The 17,607-nt window shown below is 43.0% G+C and overlaps 1 protein-coding gene across 1 annotated transcript in view; it reads left to right on the top strand.

The window, feature by feature from the left end:
• Positions 1-1,116: 1,116 nt before the first annotated feature.
• Positions 1,117-17,607, top strand: part of FAM171A1 (family with sequence similarity 171 member A1) — an 86,109-nt gene continuing 69,618 nt past the window's right edge. Inside the window, exon 1 of the mRNA XM_084207936.1 lies at positions 1,117-1,358. Within this exon, the coding sequence (XP_084064062.1) occupies positions 1,265-1,358 (94 nt within the window). The 5' untranslated portion in view covers positions 1,117-1,264. The remainder of the gene's footprint in view (positions 1,359-17,607) is intronic.

Raw genomic sequence — 17,607 nt, 5'->3', positions numbered from 1 at the left:
GCTGTCTGGAGCAGCAATCTCCGTGCTGGAGGAAACATGAGGAGCGCCTGTTCTCCCTCCCTTAGGACGCGTAATGCTCAGCAGAGACCGGGAAGGGAGGAGTGACTGCTGTGCCCTTGTGTGTTCTGCCTCCGCTGGCCTGAGGAAAAGCAAGCCGAGGATGCTCTTAGGGAAGATGCAAACCACCCCAGTGAGAAAGCCCCCAGGGAGAGTACCCTGCCCCCGGCAGGATGTCCCCAGCGCTACCCTTGCTATTCTCCGAACGGGGCGGGGCGGGAGGCACCGTGCCCAGTCTCAGCCTTCAATGCCACGATTTCCAACCCAGAGTTCACCGTTCCTGAGCAGTTTGCTAAAGCATTAAAAAAACTATTTTGTATTAAAACCAGTAGATGGGTGCATTTGCTGTTGCTTTGTGGTTGGTTGGTACGTTTTGGTTTTGAAATTCGCTTTATATAGTCCAGCAGCGGCAGGGGCCCGGCCGGAGGTCACGCGTGGCAGCGGGGCGGCGGGGGACCCTGCGACCCGCCACGTCCAAACCGTGCGGAGAGCAGGTCACCGCGCCCGCCTTCCCCCTCGTCCCTCCCGCTGGCTGCGGTGGGAGGCGAGCGGGGCCGGCACGGCTGGGGAGGCCATTTTGCAGCCGTTCAGGGAGGGAGAGGGGGCGGCGGGCGCGGCCGGGCGGGACCCGGCCCCCGGCGGCAGGTGAGCGCGGCAGGTGAGCGCGGCTGCGGCGGGCGCGGGGCCGGCCCGGCTGCCCCGTGGGACGCGCGGCCGCCCCGGGCGGGCCGGGGGCAGCACCGGCGCCGCCGAGGAGCCCCGCGGCGGGGCAGGGCAGGGCGCGGGCGGCAGGGGGCGCTGCGCCGCCGGGAGCGGGCAGGGCAGGGGGTGCCGCCAAGGGTTAAGGGGCGGGCGGGGAACCCGGGCCGCTCCCGCGGGGAGAGCGGGGGGATAAACGGGAGCGGAATTAAAGAATAAACCCGAGCGGACAGGCAGCGGGGCCGCGGAGCTCTCCCGCCTCCCCTTCCTTCCCGCTCGCCTCCGCCGCCCTCCCGCCTGCCTGGGGGGACAGCGCGGGACGCGGAGCCGGGGCGCAGCGGCGGGACGACAATGCAGCAGGCGGAGAAAGCAGGAGGGGCAGCGCACGGCAACATGGAGGGAGGCGCGGAGCGGGCCAGCCCCTGATGCGGCTCTTTCTCCTCCTCCTCCGGGCAGCGGCTCCGGCGGCGATTCTCTCCCTGGCGGCGGCTGGCGGCGGCGGGTGGAAATGAGCAGGTCGGCGGCGCTTCTCCTCTGCCTGCTGGGCTGCAACGTGTGGAAGGCGGTGACCAAAACCTTAGGGGCGCCCGAGGCGGCTCAAGGTCGGTGCGGGATGGGCGGCGGGACTGGCCCGCTTTGTGCGGCGGTGCCCGGGGCGGCGGGGGCTGCATTGTGCGGGGGGCCGGACCGAGGGTACGGCGGGGAAGCGGGTCGGTGATGTGAGACCTCTCCTGGCTTCCGCCGGCCGCCTCAGACCCCGCAGTCCGGAGAAGCGGAGGCAGCCCCGCGGCTGGGGAGCTTTTGTTACTGGCAGGGGCAGGGGCTGCGCTGGCCGCATTGTGCTGCCCCCTCCGTTCCTCCCTCCGTCCCTCGGCGCCGCCGGAGCTGTTGCATTGCGTTCTTTTCCCCCGGTTTCCCGTCTCCTCACCGTGCCCGCTGCAGGGCCCGACGCGGCGGCGAGAGGCGGGTGGGGGGCACCGGCGGCCGCAGGCCGTGCGGGGCTGCAGGCTGGGGTTCGCCCCCTGGGTTGACGGCACGGCTCGGCCGCGGCCCCGGGACGTTTCCGGGCCTCCGCCGGGCCTTTTGTTCGGCGCGGTGGCTCTCGCCGGCCGGGCGGGGTCTGTCACCGCTGCCCCTGGGCAGGCGGGCAGAGACGCTCTCCGGCCGGGCAGGGTCGTCCTCCGCCTTCGTCCGGGCGGGCGCAGAAGCTACAGCGAGCCAGTGCCCAAGCGCCTGGGGGCACCTGGAGCAGCTCCTGATGCTCCTGTGCCGGGCTGCGGGTCCTGCCCTGGGCTGCGCAAGTCTGATCTTCGCCTGTGCCGTGGTGTGGCAGCCCTTCGGCCGGCGAGGTGCACCTGCCCTCCAGCCCTCCCCCGTGTGCAATCTCGGCGTGGGGGGAAACACCGCCGTGCCCTCCTCGCCCTTGGCCTTGGGTTTGCTGGCAGGAGGGCCACCCGTCCGTCGTGCTCTAACAGGGATCCTGTGGCACATCACGCCTGCCGGGACCACGGGTATGTCGGGATGCAGAAAACTTGTGTTCATAGGAGTACAAGACATGTTAGAAGGAAATGCATCCTCCCCTGTGGTCAGCGTTGGCCTTGTGGTATGTATTGTCAAATGGCTAAATGTGTCATCTGGGACGAACGATCATACACTGACTGAGCCTTCATGGCAGCGGGCTGGCAGCATCCTTCCCGCTGCATTGGGGTGGATGTGCGCCTTGTGAAGGGTGTGCTTATGTCTTCTTTCCTCAGAGCTTTCCTTATCTCACACAGGTTGTAACAATCAGTAAACGATGCTTGCTGCAAGAAATAAAACGTTGAAAGTAACCTTTTTGATTTCCTTCTTTCATGGTTGGATTTAGGTATCCTAAGTAGAATCTGGGTGAGCACGTGTTCACACACAGAGTAGTCAAACTGCAGAGGTGTCTTGTAGGAAAACCTACCATGCCAGGCAATCTGACATCAAACGCAATACCATATTCTGCCCTTTTTAAAGGACAAAAAAAAAAATAGCTGTTCTGGAATAAGAACGACTAACTAAAACTCAAAGACCACTAAACTTGGGATATACTGAATTTATTGATAAGTATACCAGAAAGCCAGAGCTCTGTGTGGCCCATGAAGCTAGCACTTCAGATACCAAGGTAATATCAAAATCTACTATAACTTTTGTATCATATGGAAAGTCTCCTTCACGTAATCAAAGTGGTGAGGTATTGGCAGAATTAGTGCCTTTCACCTTTCTGGCTGATCTTGTCAGGCTCAATTCAGATGGCATGGAAAGGCTTGTCTGTAGCTGCTGCATCTACATCAGGACTGATGGCTGATTGTTTAAGCAATAGCAGCTATGTCAGTGAGTGTAGAATATCTTTATCAAAATAAAAATGTCTAATTTTGTCTTCCGTGTAAGAACATCTGAGTTTTCATAGTATCACTTTCCAAATCCTGAACAGAAGCCCAGTCTTTATTCTTTGGACATGTACTTTGGTACAAGGGGATGAGAGCTATCTCATATCAAAGTGTATTCTACTTCCTAACGTCACCTTCTTACTGTGAATCCTTTTTGAAAGCTTATGTGATGCCATCTTATAGCCTCGAATAACTTTGTGAACATCAGGTGTGATGATTTTCTGGGGAAAAGAGTTTTGGTACTAGGTACATTCCCAGTTTGTATACACACAGCACAGTAAGTGCTAAATGGTTGTAAAACCTAAACTAGCTGGTTTTCCCTCTTGCCCATTTAGTACCATGGTCACAGTTGTAGATACAAGTAAAGGGCCATTGCCAAAGTTCAGGGATGTTTGCACATGAGTGTCTTTTCCTTTGTGGCTGTGAATGGACTACTTAAAAACCAAGTGATTGAAATAAAGTTAGAGGTTAGAAGCCAGAGCATTCCATTAGGGAATAATTGCTTCAGCTGTAGTATTTTTTGTTGGACAGGTTACAGGAGACTAGGGTGGAGAGACCTCCTCATGGTGGGACAGATCAAATGAGACTTGGTTAAGATGTGTTGACATCTGTGTTAACAATCCAAATAAATAGGTCTTGGATTTGGAGCTTTTTGAAGGTGGGATTTGTAGTCAGTGTTCTCATTAGGAAAGGATGAAGAGGGATGCTTTGCATCAAGCATTTCTCTCCTTTATTGGTCTCAGACATATGTTCAGACAGTCCCAGCTTCAAATTCTCTTCAGCCAGACTGATTACGTAATTTGTGAATATGGAAGTACTGGTTATTAAGCTCTGCACTTAGCGCTGTATTTAGAAAATTGAATGACTTTTTAATGCAGATCTCTTGTAGCCTCTGAAGGTCACAGAGGTACCCTCTAAGTCTCGGTAAGGTACTTGCTTTGACAGGGTAAAATTCTCACAGATGAGTTTGCTTTTGTCTGTGTTGGTGCTTGGAACCCCAGCAGTGAGGCTGTTAGATGTCCATGCAGGTACCCTTTAGAACCTTTACCTCTGTAACTTCTCTCAAGTTTGTAAAACCTGACAGGTATTTCCGATGAGGACTAAATTATGGTTTTGGGGGGTTTTTGTTTGGTTTTGGTTTTGTTTGAATTTTTAAATTGTTCTAACAGGTATTCCAGAACTTCAGTTTCTTTTAGTGCTGAAATGAATGTATACAAATATTAAAACAAACAAATAAGCCCCCAAAGTAACCCTTAAGCTGAATTCCTGTTGGCACTAGTGATTTGTTTGGTGAATACGCAAAATATATGGTGCATGTTTTTTCACATGAATAGGCCTAACAACAGACCTCTGGCAAATAGGAATTTAAGAGTTATGTGAAGATGTAACATTAAACCAGAGACAATGTAAGCATAATCAGTATAATTTGGGAAGGGATTAAATTTCTTTATCGCCTATAAACTTTGCTTCTCATTAGAAGATGAGGATCATTCATTTGTAGCTAGGGAGGTCTTTTCAGAGAAATCCTAGAATATTCTGTTTTAGTGCTGAAATCTGGCGTTATATTTGTCTACTGCAGTGTGTATTGGTTTTAACTCATATTTCAGTTGGTCTTCCTATTTTATTGGTTTTTCAAAATTAAGAAGTTATGAATAATAAAATGACATTTGGGTAATAAATAGCGCCCAATTCAAACACTAGCCTACCAGTAGATGAATACACTCAGGATATCTCATCTTCACAATCCGAGAATGAGATTAGGTAGATAATTATTTTCCAGTATGATGGTGAATAAAATTTCAGATGTTGCTGCTTTGTCAGAATCTGCAGTTTTTTCCCTCTGTGTGCATGGAGGACAGGACTGAGGGGTTTTTTGTTTATTTTTAAACTGGTTATCCCATGCTTGTAGTTTTAACAATGATGCTAAAGGTTAGATGATGCAGAAATAGTCTTTATAGTCTTTCTCTCTTTCGTATTGCACTGCCATACTGTCTCTTCTCATTCAGCTGCAAATTACTAATGACCATCAAATCCAAAGGTTTATGTCATTGAGCCCCAAATGGACTCCTCAGAGTAGAAGCTAAATTGCTCTAAAGCAGTAAAAAAGACGTTGCTTTATTTTAGTGGAGAAGCCAATTGCTTACTCACTACTAGACAGTGCTGTTATATGTTAATGAAGATGAGGTGATTGATTTTATCAAAATTATTTTATAATTTTATCAGTTATCAGATCCAGGTAAGCACTGGGTTTTGGTTGGGTTTTTTTCATGTTTGTCTTGAACTACTAATGCCTGCAAATGCCTAGTAACTGATTTCCCTCAGTCAGATGAACAAGTTACCTAGGTGATCTGAGGATTTAAAACTGCAGTCTTTTTCTCCTGAGCATTTGTGTTCACCCTTTTGTCTTGTAATACCTTGCACTAACTGATTCAAGGTACCTTTAATAATGCATGTATGCACTTGTGAAGTGACAAATTCATATGCTGGCTTTCCCTGTGGGCCCACTTGTGTCTTTTTTGCCCACTTGTGTCTTGAGATAGTGTTAATTGCCATGTGTTTCTCCCTCTCCTTATTTTTTGTCCTTTTTTTAACACCACACTGTTGCCTTTTCCTACTTGAGACTAAAACTGAGTTCATGAAGCTTTTACTGGCTGTGTCAACTTTTGGCTAAGTGAATGGTTTCAAATAAAGGTAACAATGAAATGCAATTTTACAATTTTTAATTGTAATGCTTAACATAAGCTTGGCTATATGTATTTGTGTGCTGGGGAGGATGAAGAATTGTGCATTTAGATTTTTTTAAAAATATCAGAAATCTCCAGTGGTTTTGGTAAATGCAGGCACAAAAACGTCACTCCGCTTTCTGTTATTACAAACTTCAGATACGTTTTTTCCTCTTGTCTTCTGTGGGCAAAGCCAGGCTTGGCCCAGGAAGAAAACCAAGAAGAAAATGCATATCAAGAAGAAATGCAATGCTTTGGTCATGTCATTATAGGAGTGTGTTGTACCTGGCAGGTTGGAGGTTGAGCTTAAATGGCATTTCTCAACAGCCCTGCTTGAAGTCTCAGCATTGAATAGCAGTATAGTGGGGAGTGATGCTTTTATTCCACATCTCAAATGCCAGTATATTGGATCCGTACAGTTGTTGTGAACCTCAAGCTTATAATTCAGGGAATGTTCTTCTTCCAGTCAGCCAAAGGCAAGCTAAGTAATCTCTCAGAAGTACATGCAACTTGAAATCGAAACAATGCACTTTATTTCTGTTGGCTTATACATTCATTACCTTGTGCAAGCTGCATTTTTTGTAAGATCAATTTTCCTTTGCTCCAGTATATATATATCTGTTCTGCCTTTAGATATGAAGAAACGCAACTTCTGAGAGAACTGAGGTGTTGGTATTCTGCTTCTCCCACAGGTCCCAATAGTTTTACCATACACATGCCAGGGAGCAAAAATAAGGGAGGCAAGAAGTCTGTGTAAATGGTTATATTTACTAGAAAAAAAATCAGTGTAATGATACTAATATAATGCATGTTAATAATGTGCACTAAAACATTTTGTTTTAGGAAGTGACATATAGAACTGAGGGGTTTTTTTTCCCTTCAGAAATTCCAGAAACGTTATTCTAAAGGCCGGTTTACATTAAGCTTTCAGTTAATGCAATATCTGGCTTGCTGTGCATGGGTAATAAGCATTATACACATGCTTTTTACAAATACCATTTTTAGTTTTATTAGAAACTGGAAAATATATATGTAATTTTTATACAGAGCCATAAGAATGTGAACATACTGTAATTTTTTGTTCCTTTTTCTAAATGCATTAAATCTTTCACTTTAAAATAGTAAGACAGAATCACAGTTGACATAATGGCATGTCTGAGCTCTTGAAAGGAGTATTTTTAAGTATGTTCCAACATAGAGCAGCGTTTTCATTTCTGTAAAATGCTGGTGTTCTGATTCAGATATACCCATGCCATTCTTGCTAGCTTGAAGAGCAACAGGTCCTGAGGCAAAACTGAAGGAAAAATTCATTTATGTACAGTACAGTCTCTAAATTGGACTCCCTATTACTTAGGAATCATCACTTGCTGCTTGGGGGATAGGGTATATTTAAACAGCTGCAGTGGGTATAAAAGTGTGTTTTGAGTACAAGCAGTTTATGCAGGCAGGGCACAAAAGTCCCTGGTAATCCAACACCAAAGCTATCTTTTCATTGTTCCTGCTCTTACTTTTTGCAGTTCTTTGAGCTGTCACTGCCTGTGCCATTCAACCTAGGCAGTGAATTCCTGTCTTTGTTCATTATCTGTACCCCTCATTGGCAGGTGAAGCCTCCCTGTCGCTGTGAGTGGGCACTGCACCATGGCAAACTGCTGCTGCGTGGGTGCTTTTCAGATGGAGAGGCAAGAGCACATAGCAGTATAGAGGGCACCATGTAGGCCTTGCTGGAGTTGGAGTCGCTTGTAGTGGCCACCCTCAGCCTCTCTGCCCTTAGGGCTTTGAGGAGACACAGTGGCAGCTGAAGTTAGCAGAGAGGAAATGGAGCATGGAGCGGAAGCCAAGGGGAAGGAAGTAGCAGCATCCTTTCAGTTTGGGGACAACAAAGAAGCTGAATCCAATGCGGTGCACAATGCTTCCAGTTAGCTGGAGCTGCAGGACTGCTGAGAGCTGCTCTACTATGTGGTAGGTATAATACAATAATAGTGTTTAGCAGTAAAGGGGAGCTCACCGTGACAGGCCATGAATGCTGAGATAAATAGGAGGTAGAAGTAGATGAAGTACTCCTGCTTTGTTGAAGAAAGCAGAGCCCTTCTTCCCGTACTGATGAACAGAAGTGATAGTGGTATTGAGTTCTTCCTCTTGTTTCATCCCACCTTTGTGATTGTCATTATTGAAGCATGGTGTCTTTCATCCTCTATGAGCAAAGGCAAATACACAACAAGTATTTCTCAGGTGATTTTGTGAGACTTGCTAAGAAAACACCACCAAATTAAGGTAAAGCTGCATTTGTACTGCTCCTGCAAGGAGATTAATGTATCAGCAGTTTTATCTGGCCCTCGTGCTCTTCACCATACTGTGAAAGGTTAAGATCCAAATAGCTCATGTCTCAGTCTGTACATATCAAGTACTCCTCATGTGAGGGATAGGCAGTTTGCATCCAGGGTAGGAGGCATCTTGTCTGACTTGGGTGTCTGCAGTCTTCAAGTGTCTGCATTGTAGTGAGTTGCCCACGGTCCTTTTACAGACAAGAAGATCTAATCTCAGCTAATGGAGCCAAGTATCATTCCTGTCACCCGGAGTAAGCACATTTGGGTTGATGAATATCCACTGTGTGAATCTTCACTGATGAGCATGGCAGCCTACACAACACTATTTGAATTCCCATTTAGTCAGATGAATCCTCCCTCGCTGTTGTCTCCCTCTGTGTTGCCCTCTGGCTTGCCCTTCAGCTATTGAATATATACAGTGTAATAAACTATGTGAAGGAACACACTCTTGGATTACCTGGCCTGGGTTATGTGCTTTTCCAGACTCAAACAAGAGTTATTGTCTATTTACATTTCTAAACCATTTGTCTTTGTAGCATTATGCTTATGAACCTAAGTGTTTCACTCTCAAGAGTAAATAAACAAAAAGAAAAGTTTAGAAACAAGTAAGGAGGCTTGTAGAGTTGTTTGGACTTGCCTGTATGTTTTTGCCATGTTTTTAATTAGCTTTGTATTCCCAGGGGTTGATTTATTCTGAATTAAATTGCATCGTTACTCTCATCTTTGTTTTCTCACACTGGCATTTGTGTAGCAATGTGGTAAACCAGATCAAGGAAGTTATCCAACTGAAAACTCCTGTATGCAGCAGCTCAGTCTTCACCTGGATCATTTCCCTGACTGGATTCATCAGAAATTACACAAATGCTCTTGCTGGTGCAGTGGAAAGGGCTGGGAGGAGATGGTAGAGGAAAACAAGGACTTCATGGTAGCAGTGCCACTTGATGCAGGATTACATTTTTTTGTAGAACTAAAGCATTAGACGTAAGACATGGCATTTAGAAAGCAACTGATTTAAAAGTTACTACTTAAAGGAAACTGCTCTTATCTGGAAATATGATACCATCCCATTGCTCAAAGTAAAAGAATAAAGAATTTTTTGAAAAAACAATTTGCTTACAGTGGGAAAAAAACCTACATTATACAGTTAATACTGGCAGACCTGGAGCTGGATGCTGGCAGATGATTTGAGGCACTTTCAGTTGCAACTGTCTCTTGTCAGAACAGGTTTTTGTCCTTGCCCAGGATTTCCAGTTTGTACCTTGCATAGAAGTTTGAACAGACTCCCATCCACACTTTTAGCTCAAGTGTCCTGTGACATGTACTGTGACGACTCAAGTGCTCACAAGTGTTTCTCCCAGTTGTAGGGCAACAGGTGAGTTCGTACCTGAGTCATCTTTTCTCTGGGTGTTCTAAATGGCTTGAGAGGAAATTATATATTTTAGTTCATTTGAATGCTAAAGAAACGTGGGGGCAGCCCTGGCACTTACCATAGTCTTCTGGTAGAGTAAGTTTTGCCAGCAAGTTGTCAGCACAAGATTTGACATGATTGGTGCATGGTGCCTGGTAGTGTCTGGTCACTCCTCTCTGATGTCTGCCAGGCAGAGTGATTCCCACCTTCCTTCAGCTGATTGCTTTACTTTCCTTAGCTACTGCACTTTTGCATTGGTGTCTCCAAGACTGGGGTTAGCTGGGAGATAAGAACTTTTAACTCTTTATCCTACCCTTCCTCCTTCTGTCCCTGTGTTGGCCTTCCTGTATCTTGAAAGACTTGGTTTGTTTTTGCTGATGACCAGCAAGGAAGTGTGCTAGGGAGTGTTCATGGCCTTTTCTGGTTTCTGTTTGAATTGGGCAAGCATTGCTAGGGAAATAAATGTATCCAGGAGCTCTAGAGACAGGACTGATGGTCTGCAGGGGGTGAGGTGGACAAGGGCAGGAATGCACTACTGGGCAGAAGGGGATAAACTTGTCCAGGCTTTGCGTTGTGTTTGCAGAATGGGAGCCAGCAGCTCAAGATGCTTTCTTTACTTCTCTCTGCATTGTGGTCCCAACAAGTTTTGAAACCTGCTGAGTAGTATGCTGACCTGGAAAAATATTACAGCAGTTAAAAAGGCTACCTGGAATAATAACATTGACAGACACAGTGAAGCACAGCGATATACTTGCTCTTTGATCTTTATTGCTATTACCTAGAATATTCTTGCAGTATTCGCTTCTTACTTCAGCATTTGAAGTCCTGGCAAGTAACTTAAGCTTGGACCAGTCTCTAGGTTCATGATATATGATTTACAGGACCTAGTAATACATGTTTGAAATGAGAGCTGTATTTTCATTGTTTTGTGGTGAACCTGTGTGTGGGGACTGTTACATTTTCCCTACTGTAAAAATCTTAATTTGAAGACGCTAATTTTCTTCAAAAGTTAACTGTCCTATAAGAACAAAGGAATTTTTATTTCATTCTTTAGTATACTGCTAGTTAAAACTTTTTAGAGGGAACTGTGGCATTAAACTTAGTCAATGTAAATATTGTTGTTAGCATGTTACATGAAAATTAAATATACAGTTGCTTCAAGCAGCCTGAAGCAGTAGGAGCTAGAACTTAAAATGGGATGAATTTCAAGTTTGCTTATTGCTGTAAGCTATAACTGCAGTGGGCTTTAGAATATTAAATTAGTGAAAGTACTTTAAAAATCAGTTGTTGAAGGAAGAGAATCTGTCATACTAAAGTTTTTGTTGAAAACCATTAGTTTTTCCATTTGAAAGGCCATCCTTCTTAAGGTCAGATATGAATACTTCCCTGCTCTATGAAGCTTTACCTCAGCAAAAACTATTTGCCATTCTTTAGCTATGTTCAGAGTCTTGATGAAGATGTTGTTTTAATTAGTAATTTTACCTGTATGTAATCTCCCAGTGAATCTTGGAGGGGTTGTTTCATTTGTTTGAGGTTTTTTTTAAAGCATGGTTTACTATTGCTGCATAAAGAGCTGAGTGAGCCCTCTCAGCAGATGTTGTCATTAGAGAGGGGGGTCATAGTAGTGACACGTCTCAAGATTTTCTGTGCACAGAAAAATAGCCTTGAGTTTTGAGGGGTGAGGGGCTAGGCAAACAGAGTAGAAGAGTTTTTGTGGTGGACTCCTAGAAAGGTAATGGTTATTCCCATGAGCAAGTTAATGCATGCTTTAAAGTGTACTTTAAAGTGGTGAAAAAAGAATTTTAAAAAATTCATATAAGCTCTCAAGATACAACTCGTTAATAAGTGAAAGACCTGTAGGTTCCTTTAGAGTGGCAGAGAATCTTTGCTTACCATAGATGATTGCACATAAACAAAGATGCTTTTTAATATGTGTTGCATTTGAGGGTCAAGTCTTGCATCAGTTAGCTGCCTGAAGTAATAAAATGTCATCTCCCCTTACCCCTAGCCTGATTGCATGGGGGGAAATATTAAAGCTTGAATTCTTCTGGCCAAGCTCTCTCATGTACTCTGTGCACCTGTGGTGATGTTAGCATTTCCAAGAAGGAACATATTGAATGGGAGGAAAAGTAAATGCATGGTGCTGTTTCCTTACCATCATGCTGACATGGGGCAGAAAATCCCATGGCCTCACTGTAACTTCATGCCGTTCTGTCTAATGCTGTACAGGTTAACAGCCAGTAAGAATATTCTCAAAACAGTCCATCCTCACAGAGCCTTGGTGCATCATGGGGTTGCCTATGAACAAGTGGTATCTGACATGGGACTGCAGATCATTGCTTACTTTCTGGTGTGTCTTTGTGGAGATACTAAAATGCAGCCTTCATTACTCCAAATGTTAAAATTCAGAAGAGTTTTTAACAGCCCAAAGACTTTGAAGGCAATGGGTAAATTTAACAAAAAGAACAGCACTTTCTCTTGCTGCTTTTAATATTTTAAGTTATTCTTACAGCTTGAGTGTATAATAAAAGTAATAAAAGTTCAAATTAATAAAAGCGTGTATCCTTCTTGGAAAAGAAAGGCTTATTGCTGGTTCTCTAGTCACAGGATGAGGAGGGTATGTCTGTTGTGCATAAAATAAGGTCAAGAGTAAAGAGTAAGTGCAGTGACCATACACTCCCTAGGTCAGGGCTGGGAAGTAAATCAAGCCCACACAAGAGTTTGTTCTTAATTCATGCCATTTTTACTTCAGTGGTTAGGGAACTTTTAATGAATTGATACTTAGTAATGAAGCTTCTGCTTGAACCCTTCAGAAATAATGTTCAGATTTATTCCTCCTCTTCTTGCAGTTCCATGCTTTTCTTTGTCACGCTTGCATGAGTGTAAAGGGTGAAGCCAGAAAGTTGCCTGGCAGTGGGCAGCACGGTGGTGTGTCAGCAGTCTGGGCTTGTGTTCAGCCTTCTGGGAAGGCAGAGAGCCCCCACCTGTTATTGAACTGATGTTTAATTCTGAGGGGTTTATTTATGTACACAGTAACTTGTCCCCAAAATGAATGGCGAGCTTTTTTTTCTGACTATATGTATATAAAGAAACTAAGAAGATTTTTTAAAAGGGGGCAAAAATAAAAAGTGTAAAGGTGATAGAAGGCATGAAAGTTCTTATATAGGAAATGAAGTTTGAATGGATTCCACCTACGATTACGAAGACCCTGCTTCCTTTTTTTCTTGCACTTTGCTTCACCTTCCCTTTCCTTCTAAGTTGAGCCTAATTTTTAACTTTATTTCGTTTTGACAGAAGATAACCTACATTTTAAAACGTAGTCTTGTAAACAAATGAGTATTTCCAACATACTCACAAAACTTGACATTGCTGATAGCATCAAAATCTCATTTCATGCTCTGAAGCAGCAGGAGGATAAAACACCTCAAATTCAAGGTGCTTTTAAAAAGTCAATACCTGTCTGTAGTTACAACACAGAAAATACCATAGGAAGCAGTTATTTTAATTCAGAGAGTGAGACAACATTGAAAAATGTTGATTTCAGGAATTTTGCTGATAACCAATAGCATTTTTCAATCTTCTCCATGCTTACAGTATAATACTAAGTTTAATATTTTTTCTACTTTACACCCAAACTGATGACTTGTGATTTTTGTGAGGTAACTCTGAATTCAGAAGACCTTACAGGTGGACCTCACCTAAGGGTGAAATAAAAAACTATGTGTTTTATACCACGTTAAGAAGAATAGAGGAAAAAGAAAAGAATTGTAAGTCTATTGATCCCTTTCCTTGTCATGAATTATTCACATATTAGTGTAATTGGTTTTGTTTGGGGGGTTTTTAAGCCTTGTAAAGAGTAAAACAAATATGAGCATAATATTAGTATTGCTGTAATACCTGGTTATCTTTTACCTTTGTCTCAGTTTGTATTATTTACCAGGTTTCTGAAGCAAAAATTGTGAGTCAGTACAATTAGTTTTTTTTGAGTGACTCTTGAAAAACTTGGTATTTGTTTGTTGGAATCCTGTCTTACTTCTGTTAAGAAACTGGGCTGGCTGCAGTTGGTTGGAGACCTCGGCATTCATGCACACATGTGCAGATGTGCGCATATGCTTGTCTTGTAAGGCCATATGGTATGAATCAAAGCTTACCTCACAGTAGTAAAACTGTAATGCATTTTCCACCATTTTCAGTTATGTGTTCATGGCATGATACTCTGTACTTAGAACAACTTACAGAGATTGTCCTTTGTGAATGGTCATTATTCTGTGAAATTAATGTGTTCTCCAGGATACTTAGCTTCAATTTTGTTCTTGGATTGCTGTGGATATTTCAATAACACCAGAAGTTGTGTCATCTTTTCTGCTTACTTGCTTTGTTCAAAGCAGTTTTGGCTTGCAAATGCTTACAGATGTGTTTGTTCCTTCTCGTTCATGGCAGGTAGATTTGCAGCAAACCCTTGCTAGCAGATAGAAAGCATGTGAACTAATTGAGTGTATGAGTATGTGTACTCCCTTGTTTGGGATTTTTAAACAATCTGAAACCTCTAGTTAAACATTTCTGGCTCCTGGTTGGGTTTTTTTCCCTGCAGTTTTCATGGTATCTCATACTATTATTGGTAGTTCTTAGAAATTTCCAACTTTATGAGAAAAACTGAATTTTAGTATTAGACCTTTATATCTTTTATGTAAAACTACAGCATGTAGAATTTTTTCTCTCATTCTAGTAGCTCAAGACAATTCTGCCTTTAGCTTGCGATAGTTCATTTGATACTATTAAAAATTGTCCTTCTAGGCACACAAATGCACTTAGCATTAAAATGGAGAACTGACTTATTATTTCTATTTTTATCTGTATTAAGATCAGTAGGGTGGTTAAGATACCATAAATATTGACCAGATGCTGAATCAGATGTCTTGCTCTATAAATGAAATTACTGAAAATCAGTACTGGTAGATTTTTCTCTTTGGTAGTCCTAGTAGGTCCTTGGGTTCTAACTGTTCCTGTATGCTTGTCTGTAACTGATAGGCTGTCATTTTTCTCTATCAGGAATATAACACAATAAAAAAAATATTTTACATGTTTAGGTAACATGATGTGTCTTGTGCATTGTTTTTTTTTTTTTTAATGGTCTGTAAACACTCCAAGCCATCCCTTTAGGATATGGCTGATAGCTGAATCTTCTGCCATACTTGTAATTTTTGACAGCAGAACTTCAATCGCCAGCAGTTCTGCTGTAGATAATCACCTTGGGGAGTGGCCAGTAATGTCTTCACATAGTCATGATGACCTTGACTTTCAGAGGCGATGAACATGTGTCATCCTCAGTGTGCTGCTGTGTTGTCTTAGAGCAAGGAGCATGCTCAGGCCAAAGTATGAAGGAGATGAATAGTTCATCAGGGAGTTTTGCTAAGAGTTGCTTAGTTATTTCCTGATTCTGTTTTTCTGGAGGCTGTCCAGACACATCCTTGTTTCGATTCTGGAGACATTTTATGCATTGTCAGGTTCACTTGAACTTGCCTCTGACCTGTGTTTCCAACAGGAAACTGTTGCTGTGCGTTGCAGAAATTCTCTTACCTGGATGTTTACTCGAAGAATTGTAGAAGCATTTAGAAAAGACCTTTAAGATCACATAATACAACAGTCCATCACTAAACCATGTCCCTAAATGTCACACCTACATCTCATAAAGGACTTGGTTATGTTCCTTCTAATAACTCTAAGTCCCTGACAACTTGGCAGTGTTTCAATTTGTTGTTCCAGTTGCTTGAAATACAACTGCAGTTTAGCTTCTGAAGGACTCTAATCCATGTGTCTGGTTCCTTTCCCAGATTCTTAATCCCCATCAGAAGAGATTGAGAAGGATTTGGTTGCTCACTACTTCCGGATGCTCATTGTGAGAGATGCTCAGTGTTTAGGTGGAATGAGGCATTTTGCTGACCTTCAGTACCACAGAGGGGTGTGCAGAGATGAGGTTGTAGTGAGCGCTGTATTTCTTTGTTGCTCCTAATTGAGGGGAGCTTGGTTATCTTGACAGCCATGGCAGTATCTGATGGCTACCAAACTCCTGTTGTGTTGGCCAGTCCTTAGTGTTCTTGACATGTTGCATTCAGACTTAGGTGGTCTGTTGTGGTGGCTTTCTGTCAACTGAGGATCCTAAACTGCAGCTTCTTCAGTGTGGAATGGTATGGCTGAATGTAGAGCATTGAGCAGGCTGTGCTTCTGTCCTTCACCCTATCCATGCCCCACTGCTGCTGTTTTTTGGGAAAAGCATCCAGATTGTATGAGCTGGAGGGTAGTTTACTGTTTACTAGTTCATGTTGACAGCTTGGACTTAATGGAAGAGGATACTAATAGAGGGAGTAAACTTAGTGCAAGGTTATGAAATGATGGGGTAGCATTTTAACTAGCTTAAATGCTAACTGCTTTATTCAGTTCTCACTGGATCTCTCTTTGAGAGAGGGTTTGTATTGCCCAGATACAGGGACTTAGTGTAGTGACGGGATGTTTGTATGATGGAATAGCTTTTCTCAATAGGTATCGAAAAGATGAGCTTTTGGGAAAAAGGGCATTTGTTTGAAGAATTATAAACATAACCATTTATTTTTCTTGCTTGTGTTTATTTTTCTTACTTTTTCTAGGTATTCTGGTTGAAGACAGTATCTGATTGCTGTGTGGCACTTTCCCAGCAGGTATTGCAATGCAGACTTAGTATCTGAGCTAAGTTCACTGTGGCTGGGTTTCAGTGCCATATTTGGTCTTTACTTTCTGAGCACCTTTAATAAGAAACCAGTGTATTGTGTGCTTGAATACTGCCTCAAACTGCTACTTTTTAATAACAGCGCTCAAGATTTTATGCTCTTGTTTGTCCTTTTCACTGAGTAGTCATTGGCTCTGTCCTTGTCTCTTTTCCATACGTATCTTCTCCCTCTAAGAAATCATACTGCTCTCTTCAGCCTTACCCGTCACTTCTATATAGGTCATGTCTGATTCTACATATTCTCTTAATTTTGATTTCTCTGTCTGTCTGGTCTCAACCAGCTCCTGGCTACACCATAATTTATTACAAGTGACAGATTTGGAGGAGGAGGTCCTCTGCTGTATCATATCTCTGACTATTGTACTTACAGCAGATGATGGTGCTGTGACATTCCTCTGCTTGGGTGTTTTTTAAAAAAGTTCCAATGTGGAGGAACTGACATGCTCTGCAAATTGTAAAACCCAAAGGAGTTTAAAATAACAGCTGCCAAACAGCTTTCTTGGTTTATATTATGAATAAGGAATAAAGTTAGGGGGTTTTTTTTAAATGAAAAAAAAAATGACCTTATTGTCAACTGTTAAGAATCAGATGCTGACTTTTTATTGTATGAATCTTTAAAGAATTAAAACATGATAGCAAGGATGTTAATCTAGTAAATGTCTTCTGGTCATGTTTTAAACCCAGCTTGAACAGACATGGATGTTTTTAATAGAAAGACAGATATTTAATTCCAAGAAATATACAGGTCCTATGCCAGAAAAAATGCAATTTGTGATTTCTGGTTAATTTTTATTATTATTATTATTTTACAATTGTTTCCTTGGGGGCCATTTGCAGACTTTGGAACACTTAATAACTTTTGCTAATAATCTTGAGATTTTGTGTGTTACATAAACTTCAGATTTCCTTGCTAGTCATCTGTGTTTATTTGACTTTCTGAGAGCTGTTACAGGCACCAGCAATAGCCTGTATTTGATTCTTGGATTACTGATTTTTTTTTTTATTTTTCAACCTTTTTCCCCCACTGCTTTGATCTCTTAAGTCTTGTCTGCTTTGCTTTCAGCCTGGAGCAGGATAATTGTTACCTGCTGAACACAGAAAGCAAATATTTGTGAGCAGAAAGTAAAGGGAAGCTGTCTCATTTCTCCTTTCTGGTGTGCAGAATGACTGCATGTTGTTCTCAGAGTGAGTAGCTTGGTCTGCATGGTTGCAGTTGGTGCTTGTG

The sequence above is a fragment of the Fringilla coelebs genome (genome assembly GCF_963513975.1).
Source record: "Fringilla coelebs genome assembly, chromosome: 1".
In the NCBI taxonomy this organism is placed as follows: domain Eukaryota; kingdom Metazoa; phylum Chordata; class Aves; order Passeriformes; family Fringillidae; genus Fringilla; species Fringilla coelebs.
Note: the sequence above shows the minus strand (reverse complement) of the source record. Positions and strands in the feature narration are given on the sequence as shown.